This window comes from Theropithecus gelada, chromosome 1 (genome assembly GCF_003255815.1).
Source record: "Theropithecus gelada isolate Dixy chromosome 1, Tgel_1.0, whole genome shotgun sequence".
Lineage (NCBI taxonomy): Eukaryota > Metazoa > Chordata > Mammalia > Primates > Cercopithecidae > Theropithecus > Theropithecus gelada.
Window position 1 is genome coordinate 218,189,311 of NC_037668.1, and position 15,336 is coordinate 218,204,646.

Sequence of the window (15,336 nt, forward strand, 5' to 3'; positions counted from 1 at the left end):
TAATAGATTTTCACTGAGGAATTTTGCTTTCTTTTTTGATTGTTTGTTTTGAGACAGTCTCACTTTGTCATCCAGGCTGGACTGCAGTGGCACAAACATGGTTCACTGCAGCCTCAACCTCCCGGGCTCAAGTCATCCTTGCACCTCAGCCTCCTGAGTACCTGGGACTACAGCCGTGTGCCACCAGGCCCAGCTAATTGTTTTGTATTTTTTGTAGAGACAAGGTCTCACCAAGTTGCCCAGGCTGGTCTCGAACTCCCAGCCTCAAGCGATCCTCCTGCCTCTCAGCCTCCCAAAGTGCCGAGATTATACGCATGAGCCACCATGCCCAGATCAGCTTTCTTATGATTGATGAACAAACAACATGTATTTGCGGGAGGACTGCCTGGAGTTAAGGTTGCACTGTGGCTGTGGAACACAGCAGAACTCACTACACTACATGGATGATTAAGATACATGTACATTTACACACATGCCAGCATCCCTCAGTTCTTCACTCTGGTTACCATCACCTCTACCCTTCTGGTCAGAAATTGTCAAAGAAGAGTGAGAAAAACCACATCAAGGACCTCTTCATGATACATCAAAATTTCCCAACAAACTGACCGGAAAACAGGTTTTAAAGAGAAAATCTGTGGAAATTAGATAACAAACTAAATTTGGGATTCTCGTCCAAAAATTTTATTTTTAACCTTATTGTTATTTACTGGAAGTTCAGTCTAACACAGATATGAACACATTTATTTACCTATTCATGTATAAGCATTAATAACAACTTAACTTTTCCTGAGCATTTTCGGTTAGCCAGGCAGTGTGCTATAGACTCTACGTTTCTCACCTAATTTTAAAAATACCCCTATGAAGTAGGTAATGCTGTTATATAGATTTTAGAGAGGATAAAACAGAGGCAGAGAATGATTAACTTGCTCAGCTACACACGCATAATGCAAGATCTGAGATCTGAATCCAGGAACTCAGACATTAAGCCCATGCACTAATCACTAGGTACATCGCCTCCCCTCTGTACATGCTCATGGTGTTTGTGCTATCCACCTATCTATCTATTCACCTATCTATCCAGCTGTCTGACTATGTACCCTATTCTGCCTGCCTCTATACTTACATACATGTAAGAGTATCAAGATTCTTTTCAACAACCTTGGATGTCTAGGAGGATAACTTGGGGTCCCTCTCCTTGTGTACCCTTCCCCCTATATCTTGGTCTACTTCTGCTTGGCACTACAATTTCAATATGGAGTCTAAAGAGTGAAATTTTCCTATTAAGGTACTCCACAAAATTAAACCTATGGCCATTAATCATCTATGATTTCCTGAAATATTTTTAAATGTTTCTGAAGAATACTCACGCAGTAAATCCATTGATCATATGAGCATATTTGAGCAAAACGAGGTCCAACCAGCCACATCTTCTTTTCCTTCCAGTGGTTACACCAAACTCTCTACCTCTTGTTTGTAGTAATTCTCCAATTTCCTACAGAAGAGAAAATAGAACTTTAGGATTAGAATAGCAGTGCTATATATTTGATGGAATAATATATACTACAGACCACAGCAGAGCCTCTGTGAGATAAACATCTTTCAGGTAATAACTAAATTGAAGATAGAATTCCACAGAGATGATGGATTTTATCTGAGGGAGGCATTATTTGGAATGCTTCATTTACTACCATTTTTTAAAGTCAGTATTTTTTACAATGTTATACAGACAACTTCCTAAAATTTAGATTGACAGATTAAGAAAAAAACTGAGTATTTATTAAATAAACGAATCCAGCCAATTCTTCCTTCCTGGAAACCATAAGGCAAACATATCTAAGAAGTCATTGATATCATAATGCCCTTCTGAAGAAAACTAAGATCAAAAACATGCTCAAATATCTAAGCTAAGGTCACTTCCTACAATTTGTTTTTCCTATAATCTACCCAAGTCCTTGATTTGCCCCTTTCTGCTTAAAGCTATCATTTCATTATCTCTTATAGTCTGGCATCATTACAATTACAGTTTTTGTTTATTTTTGTTGACTTTATTTTTTTGAGAAAGAGTCTCGCTCTGTTGTACAGGCTGGAGTGCCATGGTGCCATCTCAGCTCACTGCAACCTCTGCCTCCTGGGCTCAAGCGGTCCTCCTGCTCAGCCTCCCCAGTAGCTGGGACTACAGGTGCTCGCCACCACACCCAGCTAATGTTTGTATTTTTTTTAGTGACAGGGTTTCACCATGTTGCCCCAGCTGATCTTGAACTCCTGGGCTCAAGTGATCTGCCTGCCTCTGCCTCCCAAAGCGCTGGGATTATAGACAGAGGCCACCATGTCCAGCCAAAATTATGTATTTAGGAAAACGTTGTTCTGACCAATCTTGCAAATTGAGTGAAAGGTACAGGAGACAATAATTCATTAAGAAAAAAAAAGAAGAATGAATTTTTAATACATTTTGATTATTTACTTAGAATAGGCTTACATTTTCTTGCTCTGTAGGAAAGGCACCAATACCAACTCTAGTTGTATAAGCTTTCACAACTCCATACACTTCTCCAACATTTTGAGGGGGCATACCCAAACCAGTACAAACACCTCCAACAGTACAATTTGAAGAGGTTACAAAAGGGTAAGTCCCTAAAAACAGAACCAGACATTAAAATATACTATACACGTAAACAACACATTTTAAAACAGAAATACCATTATAATTCTACATTTGAGTATATTTAGGTATCTAACAGATCTGAACTGTAACTGCCCCCTCAAAGTCCCAATGTTTTACTTTTTATTCATTTTAGCTGTAACGATATAAAAACGAGGTTAGAGCTTTAACTGAAGTGCTTACCAGAGCGGCTCCTTGAATGCATGTACAGTTACTGACTCAGCTCTTTATAGTAGCTACTCACTTAATGGATTATGAAGAAATTTAATGCTGAAACTCATCTACATGTTTTCAGAGTTCCCTGTTAGTGTAAAACAAATATGACTCCCTCATATGAATATTTAAAGTGTTGTAGCAATCTGGAGTGACGGCAACACAAGAATTTTGTAGTATTCAACATTTCCCCAGCTTTTAATCTCTACTTAGGGAATAACCCTCAAATTACAAGAGCTAGTTAAAGAGTGGCATACTTTCTCACCCCCAAAGGTCTCATTCATATTTAACTATTCACTCCACCAAGCAGACACTCTGTTTTCTTTCCGGACTGGCTAGGCATAGTACGGTATAAAAAATACGTATCTACTATACAGAAATACACTTTCTTCAATAGTTTACTTGGAGACAAAAGCCCATGAAATGTCAGTAAGAGCTGAGAACAATCAGACTAATCATGAGAAATCATATTTAAATGAAACGGTCAACAAACTAATGAGGCAGTAGTTTGAAGAAAGAAGTTAAGCATTAATTAACCTTTTGAAGATAAAGGAAATGCTCTGAATTCAGAGTCTCATGCCCAGGGAATTAATTTATATAAATAGGCTTTTATAAATCTTGCTTAATAATAATGTACACATTTTTAAAAGGTTGAATTAAAGATGCATATTCTTCCACAGAATTTATCTTACCTTACAGTTCCAGGCATTGAAACTGAACCATAAACCAATGAAAACCACAATTTACAGAACCTCAGACCTACTGAACTCAAATGATGATTTTATTTTTCTAATAAAATAGGGAACTTAACACATGTATTGTGTGTTCTGTAATATTCCTCTAAAAAGAGTGCCACAGGATGACAAACTTTTATCATTCCTGAATATACAAGCTAAAAACATTGTTTTAAAACTCCTTAATGCTAACATTACTTATTTATATCTTAACTACTTAGGGTTCAGTTAAGCTCCCTTAACTATAAATCATATCTTACTTACCAAAATCAATATCTAATAGTGCTGCATTTGCACCTTCTACCAAGATTTTCTTTGGTGGTCCATGTAGGGCCTCATATAGGAAATAAACTCCATCTCTCACCATTGGTTTAATCCTTTCCATATAACCCTATACACAAAGACAACAACCAATTTCCATGTATATTAATAAATGTTTAACATAACCAGAACAAGAATAAATTACCTGACTTTATGACATGAAAACTGACAAACGCAAAGCAGAAAAGGACTGGTGACGGTGCTCACTCTATTGTAACATTTGGATTAGCTTTCATCTCTCATGCTGATTTTCCAGGAACAGAAAAGAGGCATTAGCTCAACAAAAACTAGAGATACAGTGAAATTCAAAGGTTCTATATTAACCTCACTGCAAATAAAACCCTCTCAGCAAAGTAGTCATACTTCATAAAACAGCTTTCAGGAAAATAAAAATAAATGACTATATTACATTGTGCTTTTAAATTTTGTGAGGTATTTGAAAAGTTGCATTTATAACATAAAAACCACGATTTTTTTTATTTCATTTCATTTTTTGAGACAGAGCCTTGCTCTGTCACCCAGGCTGAAGTACACGGTGGGAACGTGGCTCACTTGCAGCCTCGACCTCCCAGGCTCAAGCAATCCTCCCACCACAGCCTCCTGGGTAGCTGCACCATCACCATGACCACCTACATTTTTTTTCTTTTTTTTGGTAGAGGTGAATTTGCCCATGTCGCCCAGGCTGTTCTCAAGTGATCCACCCACCTCAGCCTCCAAAGTGCTGAATTACAGGTGTAAGCCACTGTGTCTGGCCAACCATGAATTCTGAAACTTGCATCAGAGTGATTCTCAAAATGTGGTGAGGGCCACAAGTTACACTGCCAAGTATGCAACTATTAGTGATTGATTGCTGTTATTCTTTTAAATTTTATCCCATTACTGTAACATTATCTATCTCTACACTATTACTAGTAGATAATGTCCAATACTATGTAACACATGGGCATTATAAAAATTTCTCAAAGCATTTAATTGTTAGTACTACTGCTTAACTTCAGAACTCCATTAAAAATGTAAAATAACCAAGAGCTTCCCCTAAGGCCTTATAGTATAACTGCATGAAACCTAGGTTCAACTATGTTTAAATATGTTGACTATTATGGAAATTCCAGAATCTACTCATGAACCCACCTGAGTGTGTTAATATCCACTGATAAATGTATAGATCACTCCTTGGCTCTAGCCTCCAATTTCTGACTTATTCCTGTTTTAGTTCTATTTTCATGCCTGAAATGACCACATTAGTCATCCCACTTGTTTCTTACAGTTTTCTGGTTCAACATACATTACCTATAAGAATCTTCCTACCCAATTCTATTTATTATTATTCATCTACTTTACATTTATGTGGAACACATATAAAATGGAATTCAAAAGCCATACTCATACTTTGGCAAGTAAATATTTCCAAGTTGCTAGTCAAAAAGTTAAAATATTTGTTGCATAATAGACTGGGTATGGTAGCTCATGCCTGTAATCCCAGCACTTTGGGAGGCCAAGGCAGGCAGATTGCTTTAGCTCAGGCATTCAAGACCAGCCTGGGCAACATGGTGAAAACCCATCTCTACCAAAAAAAAAAACTAGCAGGGTGTGGTGGTGTGCCCATAGTCCCAGCTACTCGGGAGGCTGAGGAGGGAGGATCCCTTGAGCCTAGGAGGTCAAGGCTGCAGTGAGCTGTGTTCATGCCACTGTATGAACTGTGTGACAAAGTTCATACAGTTCATACAGTTCTCGCTTTGCCTGGGTGACAAACCGAGACCCTGTCTCAAAAAACAAAATAAAACAAAATATTTATTGCATAACTGAATAAAAAGAAAATGGCAGTCTATTTGTAACAGCAATCAGTGCACTGAAATGCAAATACCTAACATTTAAAACGTTCCTTGTAGGTCATATTTGTTTAGAACTTAGTGACTGGGCAGACCTAAGGTCTGCATTTATTCTAGAATGGCACATGAGGTTTGTAGATTCCTACTCAGTTCTGGAACTGATACTGATACTTATTTATAGATGAGAAGAAATAATAATCAGATTCACAGGAAACAGTTTGAAGTTCATCAAAAATAGTAAAAGGTGAAAGAATGGAGAAGATAGGAATTTCAACTACTGACCAATGTAAGCACCACTGACACCTAATAGTTGCCAAGAACAGACTAATCTTTGGTCAATTACCTTATTTGTCTCTTAAGAGAGCAGTGCTAAAGAAACTGGCCCTATGGGGTTATCCTTCCTAAACGGGTTGGTTAGCCTGAAAAGTTCTCACTCAGCCCTCTGCTGATCTACCCTCCAACTGTTAGAAGTGATTTTTAGATAATGCAAATCTAGTCTTCTTTCTGTTCAAAATTTCCTAGCAGCTTTTCATTATCTCCAGGATAAGATCTAAACTCCCTGTCATTGCACATGAGACGTATGATCTGGACTCTTGTCTCCTTTACTTCAGGTACTCCTCCTGCTCCCTACTCAGTATTTTATCTAAACCATATCATGTAAAGTCACTCAAACATACCATGTCCAAGACAAACAATTTCCTTTGCCAGTTCTTACCCAAAGCCTGCAGGAATGAAAAGATCTAGATGCCAAACAAGTATTAAAAAGAACATTAAAGAGGTCAGAAAGCATTACCTTGAGTTTCTGTAATTCACCTTCAATGTCTATTTCCAAAGTAGGATATATAGATTTGTATTGGTTAGCTAGAACTTTAAACCTGAGAAATACAGATAAATCAAGACATTACCACTCTGTACAAAAATATTTAAAATAATATCATTTGATTTCAATGATTTCTGCAGATGGTAAATGATCTTAACAGCAAATTAATCCTGAAACTGACGTTACCTTCTGAGAAATAAAATTTAATAAAGGAGATCAGCCATATGAATACATAAGACATTCAAATTATTTTTTTACTCAAGTTTAGGCATAGCGACAATATAATTAAGGTGATATGTGTGTAGGGAGGGAAGAGAAATGGAATGACTAAAATCTGTAAACACAAAAGACTTAAATCTGAATTAACTGTATTATACTGTACCATAACAAACAGGGGCAGTTTACATGATACTTGTAAAAGAGAGAGAGGCAGACATTAGCAATCTAACATTCTTCAGTAAAGGTGCACTGCCAGTGCAGACAAATGTTACGTGGTTGATTGAAAGGGGATACAATGTCATTATAGCTTTGATGCCACTTGTTATTATACACAACCAACTCCCTATCATTGAGTCACTGAGTAGCTTTTTGATGACTACTAGGTTTCCCATGGAGATCTGGCTACAGAAAGCATGTGTTAACGTAGCATCTCTGTTTTTCAAGTTGAGCTTGGTATACAATAATTCACCAGCATCTGAGAGCTAATGATTTCTGGGTGGGAGGACATAAGGAGTCTCCAGGCCTGAAAATGCAAGGATCAAGACCTTAGAATGTAACCATCCAAGGACTGCCACAGCCCCTGGAATCATTCTATTTCTCAGGAAACCATTCCATATTTCAATTCTTAAATATAACTCTGCCTTTGTCTTCTTAGGACATTCTATTAAACCACCGTCATGTTATTTTTCATGAAGTTAATCTGTAACTAAAGATTAAGTATAATGTAATAAAGATAACTTGAACATTTCAAATCTTAAAAAGGCCAACCACCACTATTTTAACTAGAACACTGACTGTATCATTTTACACCCTAGGTTTTAAAAAAAAAATCTAAAAATGCATTCATTCCTTCCATTTTCAAACACAAGTTAGTTACCTCTCAGAGAAGCCATCAAAGTCAGAAACAAGGTCGCACATCCTGAGTCCACTCCGAGCAGCTTTGGACGAATAAACTGGGCCAATGCCCTTTTTTGTTGTACCCAAACTTAAAAACAAATCCAAACAAGCTTTAAGTTAGACAAGAAAGATGTAGGTCTTATGGTCAGATCATTACAGTGAATAAAGTTACATATGACTATTTTCTGTTTATATTATTTCTTGCTAAGTATATGTTCATAATCCTACTGATTTTCTCTAAAACAGGATATTCTAATACTTACTTTTCTTAAACTTCTGGTCTAGAATTAAAATATAAGGGTCTGTAAATGCTTAAACTGTACCAAAAACAAAAAACAAACAAACAAAAAACACACACACACATACTTTTTTCCTGCTTGCTCTTGTCTCTGTTGTTCCTGGATACCATCAGCTGCTTGATGAAAATCAAATACTGAGGGGAAATAAAACCACAGTTGTTGAAACAAAGATAATACACAAAAACAAAATACACTGCATTTCAAATTACTGAAGTTATAAATCCCTTCAGCCTCATTTCAGTATAACAAACTAAACACATTTTTAAAAGTGATAATGGTAGAAGATGATAACACCAATTAGTACATTAAGATGAAAATCTGTCTGATCTTTCACTCTTATTTATTACAGTCTATACTATTTAAAAAACTAAGTCATTAAGAGGGTAATTTTGAAACATCCTGCCCTAAAATTTTACAAAGGTCAATTTACAAAAATACTCTTTTTTCTTTAGGTTCTGGACTCCTAGAATCTAGGGCTCATGTTGACACCTCCCTTTTCCTCACTAGTCTCGAGATTCCATCATCTCTCACCAAAACTGCAGTCTCCTAGTGTGTGTACCTCTTTCCATTCTTAGACATCGCTAATCCAAATGCTGTCATGCAGCCAAAGCATCTTTCCAAGACACAAATATGGCATTCACACCTCCCCTGCCCTTAAAACTCAACAGTTTTCCACTGCTCTAAAAAAAGACACAAAATTATTTTTATTATCTGGCCTCCTTGCACAGTCTACACTTTCATCTTATGCTCTGCCACCCGCACTGCCCTCTGGTCACACTGGCATTCTTTGCAGCCCTCAGCTACAAGGCATGTACTTCTGCATGAAATATTGCCTCTTTCTACACCTACACATAACTTGTACTCTTTCTCCCCTGCCAATGCTCTGAGAGTATTAGGATCATGTCAGTTTAGTCTACTAGTTGATTTCCAGTGCAAACAAGTCCTCAAATATTTACTGACTGAACAAATAGCTGGTTTATAGAAGAGGAAGAACTGGAATTTTGGTCTCTGAACTTCTAACCAAGGCTTCTTGTTTTTTGTTTTGTTTTTAAACAGTTTTATGGGAATATAATTTATATAGCACAAAATTCACCCATTTAAGATGTACAATTTACTGATTTTTAATATATTTAACCATAGTTTCTTTTTGCTAATGAAGTCACTGTTTCCAAATAATTAAGTTGAAATGTGTAGATGTTTAACAGAAAGACTGATATGAGGTTCTTGGGATTAATGGTAGCATCTGTAAAAGAACTATTTAGAAGCATTAGAAGACTGATATTGAAGTTATAGATGGTGAAGCCAGAAAAGTCTGATAACCCAATCTAAACCCATCCTCTGATTAACCCTGCCCATAAAACCATGTATGTACTCTTCTCTACTTTCCTCTTTTTGAGACACTACTAAAACTGTCAAGGCAATCCTCCTGCCGTGCTTGGCAAGGTTAACAACCATAGCTTTTTATGATCAACAGGTTTCCCTGGTGCTGTTAGTAGGAAAGTTTTGATACTGTACATGCTAATCAGTTATATTTCAGAAACTAAATTTGTGTGATTTAGAAGTATCTAGTAAGCAATATCTGTCTTAGTGCCACAGTTAGGTAACAGTAACACCTTTAAAGTCATATCAGTATACTGCACACCAAAAGATATCTACAAGAATGCTCAGGGTAACAGTATTTGTAATATCCCAATATTGGAAACAACTCAAATTTTCATCAATGGTAGAATGAATGGATTTTTAAAAGTGTGAAATGGTCATATAAAGGGATACTACACAGCAATGAAAAAGAATAAAATACTCTTTATGTAACCAATAATTTTGATCTGTAAGGGTCAGTTTATCATCATGTTCCCATTTTATTGCCCAAGCAATAGTCTTTCTCAGTTACTTGAGAGGCCAGAATAGTTCTGAAGGGCTGTTTCATTAAACCCTGAATTTGCAAATCAGTTATGACAAGATTGAGATCTTAGAGTATACCATTCTCATTTCTTTTGAATAAAAAGACATTTGAAAGTAAATGTTTTGTTTTTTATGCTCAAAGAAATTTAAAAAGCAACTGATAACCCACAAATAAATGGTTGCTGCAAAGCAGGTGAACCATATTTTTCAGACATTAATTTAGCGCCCTGTCATAGAGCTAATGCTTTCCTTGGTTTTTCTAGGCCCCAGGAAGCAATTAGTGTAATCAGAATAATTACGTTCATAAGGCTTCATCACGGCATGGAGCATTAATGCCTCCACTATTACTGTTTTGAAAGAACAGCCTTGGAATATCTGTTTCACTTTCTACAGCCTAGATATTGCAAACAAAGAAAACATCATAATTGTGCACCTTTAGTTAAGTTTATTAACAGCATTTTAAAAGTTTTAATTTACTATTATAGTTAAGTTTTATTAACATGATTAATGTTATACCATATTTAGTATGAGACTCAGAACATGTAACAGCCACTTTGCTTGCTTTCTCACATCTCCCTGAGGTCTTGGACTCAACTGTCACTTTTCAGTGAAGGCTCCCCGGCCACATTACATACAACTGTAGGCCCCTACCTCCTCCTTCAAACTGCCTGCCATTGCCTAGCTCCTTTCTCTGAGTTACTATTTCTCCTCAGAACTGAGCACTATATGCCATGCTACATGGATTACACATTTCTAGTGATATGATCTGTTTTCACTAGTACACGATATGCTCCATTAAGGGATGCTTTTGGTCTTTTCTACTGCTGAATCCTTAGTGCTCAGCACCATACCTGACACAGTAGGCATGTAATACATAGATATTAAATAAAAGAACAGACACCTAACAAATCTGGATTTCATATTTAATTTTTTTAAGGGTCTCAACCACTCATTAGGCCATTTTCCCTCAATAAGCATCTCTTATAGTACAAACTGAGTTATGAGATTCAGTGAACAGGGCAAAAGTTTAATGCAATAGGTCCTTGCATTAGTGTGCTAATGTAAAGAATTGGCCAGCAACTTAATAATTTTTAAGTTGCCTTAAAAAAATCAACTGCTTAAACCTTCTAAGTGAAATACTTGAAGGTAACTCGAGTAACGTAAAAGATGCAATTATAGCCCCTACAGCAACTACCAAAATTCATAAATTCATAAAACAAAAGGTATAGCTAGTAAGTTAACAGTGGGGATAATATTAAAAATGTTGAGTGTAAAAGAAAGCAGGAAAAGAAGAAAAATAAAGAATAAATAAAAAGAAAACAAAGAGCAGACATAAATCTAACCATAGTGATAATTAACTATAGTAAAAGTAAATAGTCTAAACATTCCAATTAAAGGATAAAATTGTCACAATGAATAAAATGCAAGACCCAACTACATTTTGTCTATAAAAAATACATTATAAGATCCAAAGAGACAGACACACTAAAGATCATTAGAGGATGGAATGCGATACACCATGCAAATAGTAATCTTAAGGTAACTCTAGTGGCTATATTAATATCAAAGTAGATATCAGAATAAGGAATATTACCATAAAGAGGATATTGTGGTATTAACATTCATAGCTTATTAGATACTTTTAAATCACACAATAACAAATTTAGCTTCTGAAAAGTAACTAACTAGTACATACAGCATCAAAACTTTCCCACTAACAGCACCAGGGAAACCTGCTGATCATAAAAAGCTATGGTTGTTAATACCAATTCATAATGAGGAAAGGTTCAATGCATCAAAATCAGAACTGTAAACATACATGAACCTAACAGAGCTTCAATGTGCATGAAGCAGAAACTGACTGACTTCAAAAGAGAAATAGACAAATCCACAATTATTGTCAGAGGCTCAACACTCCTCCGAGTAACTGACAGAATACAGACAGAAAATCAGCTGGGATACAGGACTTGAACACCACTATCAAACAATTTGATTTAATTGGCATTTAAAGAACACGCTACTCAACAAGAGCAGAGCACATATTCTTTCTAGTGCATGAAGACCATTAACCAAACAGACCACAACCTGAGCCGGAAAAGAAGCCTCAACAAACTAAGATTAGGATCATACAGAGGATATTCTCTGTTCACAATAAAATTAAATTATGAATAGAGAGAAATCATGAAAATCTTCCAATATTTGGAAACACAAACATCATACTCAACATATAGGTTAAAATATAAATTATGTTATTTTGAACTGAATGGAAATGAATGTATAAATAATATTTGTGGAATACAGCTAACATAATTACATGTGTTAGAGGAACACATGTAATTTTAAATGCTTACATTAGAAAAGAAAGGTCAGGAAGGAAGAAAGGAAGGGAGGGAGGGAGGAAAGGAGGGAGGAAGAGAGAGACGTCGGTCTAGAGTTCATGATCCAAGCTTCTAAAGGAACTACAAAAACGAGCAAATTTAAACCAAAGAAAGTAGGAAGAATAGAAAGAGCTGAATCCAGTGAAGCAGAAAATAGAGAAAATGGTTTTTTGGAAAAAAAAAACAACCCACAAAATCCATAAAATGGATACCATGAATAAAAGAGGGACATCACTGAAGACTACAAAAGTTACCAATAATTTGAGAAGTTAGACGAATACATTTCTTTAGGAAACATAAATTACTAAAACTGACACAAGAAACAGAAAAATCTGAATATCCCAATATCTATTAAAGAAATAAAATTCATAATCTTCATGGAATTCATAAAAACATCCTCACAAAGATTTTCTATAAAACATTTAAACAAGAAATACTACCAACCTCACACACAACTCTTTCAGAAAAATAGAAGGCACCAAAATTGAAGAACAGACAACAAAACTAAAGAAAACTACAGAGCAGTATTTGTCAGGATAAAAACAGTGTATCTTGACCAAGTACAGCACTTAAGTTAGCTGTTGGGTGTACACATATATGAAGAAAACACATAAAATTCTTTCCTTTGTGGACACAACCTGTGTAAGGTGTTTTTACTGATTGGTGAACTAGTGACTGCAAAGGAAATCACTTGCCAGAGGATCCATAATCAAGATTTGGATCCAGATCCCTCAGTTTCAAAGCCTATAGTTTTTTCCATTGTACTACGCTCCATATCACCCACCACACTTTTATACAGAATCTCATACTACGGAAGATTTTAAAAATCCTTGGAAGTAAATGAACATTTTGAAGCATCTATATGCCAGATCCTGTACTCAGTTCTGAAATGAGAATTCTAACACCTTAAATTACAATGGAGCTTACAGAACTGTCCATTCAGTGCCACGGTGACAGGGGAGTCTCTAAAGCAAAGACGGAAGCAGTTTCACAGCAATGATTTTCCAATTAGCTTTTTGATTTTTTAATGATACTATTTACTCCTTTTCACTATTATAGAATTGATTATATTAAAATACATGTTTCTGACCGGGCAGTGGATTACGCCTGTAATCCCAGCACTTTGGGAGGCCGAGGCGGGTGGATCATTTGAGGTCAGGAGTTCAAGACCAGCCTGGCCAACATAGCGAAACCCTGTCTCTACTAAAAACACAAAAAAATAAGCTGGGCGTGGTGGGACATGCCTGTAATCCCAGCTACTCAGGAGGCTGAGGTACGAGAATCGCTTGAACCCAGGAGGCGGAGGTTGTAGTGAGCCAAGATCATGCCACTGAACTCCCGCATGGGTGATAGAATGAGACCCTGTCTCAAAAAATAATAAAATAAAATAATAAAATAAAAAATATGTTTCTTGTAAGACTTTTTAAGGACCCTAGGAAATGAACCTTATAGGCTTATAGTAACACACATTTTAAAGCACAACACATCCATTATTACACATATTACTACTAACACCTAAATTTTAGTCTGAGCTTATCTTCTACAGGCTCAGTCCTCTGTCAGAAATACTTTCCTTTAAGGACATACATTTATGGGAAAAAAAATCATTATTAAAGAAATATAATTGTAAATAAAATAATAATACTCATTTACATTTATTATGGCTTAAACTACATTACTTTCCTTTTACTCTAGGCCTTTTTACCCCTTCCCATACTACTTTGTTGTTTTGTTTTGGTGGTCTAAAATAATTAAGTAACTTGCTTAACCTCTATGCTGTACCAAGGATGGAACTGTTAAGTGACAGACCCAAAGCAATTGCAATGAAGAAGGAAGATGGAGAATCCAGACAGGAACAGGGATATGTCTCTTAACACGATGTTCTTTCCAACAGGCTGATATCATCAGCATATATTTATATCTGCACATAGCCCAACTACCTGATTACATACGCTGATGCTATACGTTATTCAAAGGGCAGGTATTAGGGATTATTCTGTTTTGCAATCCTAAATTGTGGTATGCTGATTAAGATAGTGAATTTCACAGAGCAGACAACATAACAAAAAGCCATTAGAACGTTCTGAAGATAAGTAGTGGTTTTTATCATCTAATGCAGTGCCTTGCTTTATCCACAATAGGAACAATGGATACCAAAAAGTTACACATAATATCACGAAGGTAAAAGAAGATAAAGTTGACTATTGGTAACAGAATAAATAAAGCTAATGAGTAGTAAGTATAAGCAAACAAAAACGCTACAAAAGTACTTCACAAAAACACATTTTTCCTTATACACCTAAGAAACTGCCAATAAGAAAGAATATTGGTAGGGCTGGAGGCAGTGGCTCACACCTGTAATCCCAGCACTTTGGGAGGCCAAGGTGGGCAGATCACCTGAGGTCAGTAGTTCAAGACCAGCCTGACCAACATGTGAAACCCTATCTCCACTAAAAACACAAAAATTAGCTGGGCATGGTGGCACACCTGTAATCCCAGCTACTCAGGAGGCTGAGGCAGGAGAATCGCTTGAACCCAGGAGGCAGAGGTTGCAGTGAGCCGAGATCACCCCACTGCACTCCAGCCTGGGTGACAAAGCGAGACTCCATCTAACAACAACAAAAAAGTATTAGTAACACTGTATTGCTTCCTATATGATAGCACAACAGTGATATATAAGTTTAAAATTCAAGTCCTAAGATAAGCTAACAAACAAAATATAAATATTTTTAAAATCAGAAGCTTAAAATGGGCAACAAAAATGACAACCTCCTTCTTCTGAAAACCAAAACAAAACCTTTTGTCCTTATCCAAATTGCACGTGATCATCTGGGACTGCAAAGCTGCTTTGTTTCCTTTGGTTTTTGTCTGGGTTATGCATCTATGTTAGTAATTATTCTGGAAATATAAAAGGTGCCTTTTAAATAAAAGTATTACTGATAATACTATCATAGTTTAAGCATAACCAGGTGAAATATAAACTACTCACAAGCTTAGTTTTATGTTAAATACAGAAGTATTCCACATTTTATCCAGTTACACTAACAAACAGCTATCAAAGTCTT

General features: G+C 36.1%; 1 protein-coding gene across 2 annotated transcripts in view; it reads right to left on the reverse strand.

Moving 5' to 3' along the window:
- Positions 1–15,336, reverse strand: part of ADSS (adenylosuccinate synthase) — a 44,047-nt gene that overhangs the window by 8,111 nt on the left and 20,600 nt on the right. For both annotated transcript variants that reach the window (XM_025388339.1, XM_025388328.1), the window contains exons 5-10: positions 8,059–8,125; positions 7,673–7,780; positions 6,550–6,631; positions 3,871–3,997; positions 2,477–2,631; positions 1,368–1,492 (exon numbers count right to left, since the gene is read on the reverse strand). In XM_025388339.1, the coding sequence (XP_025244124.1) occupies positions 1,368–1,492; positions 2,477–2,631; positions 3,871–3,997; positions 6,550–6,631; positions 7,673–7,780; positions 8,059–8,125 (664 nt within the window). The remainder of the gene's footprint in view (positions 1–1,367; positions 1,493–2,476; positions 2,632–3,870; positions 3,998–6,549; positions 6,632–7,672; positions 7,781–8,058; positions 8,126–15,336) is intronic.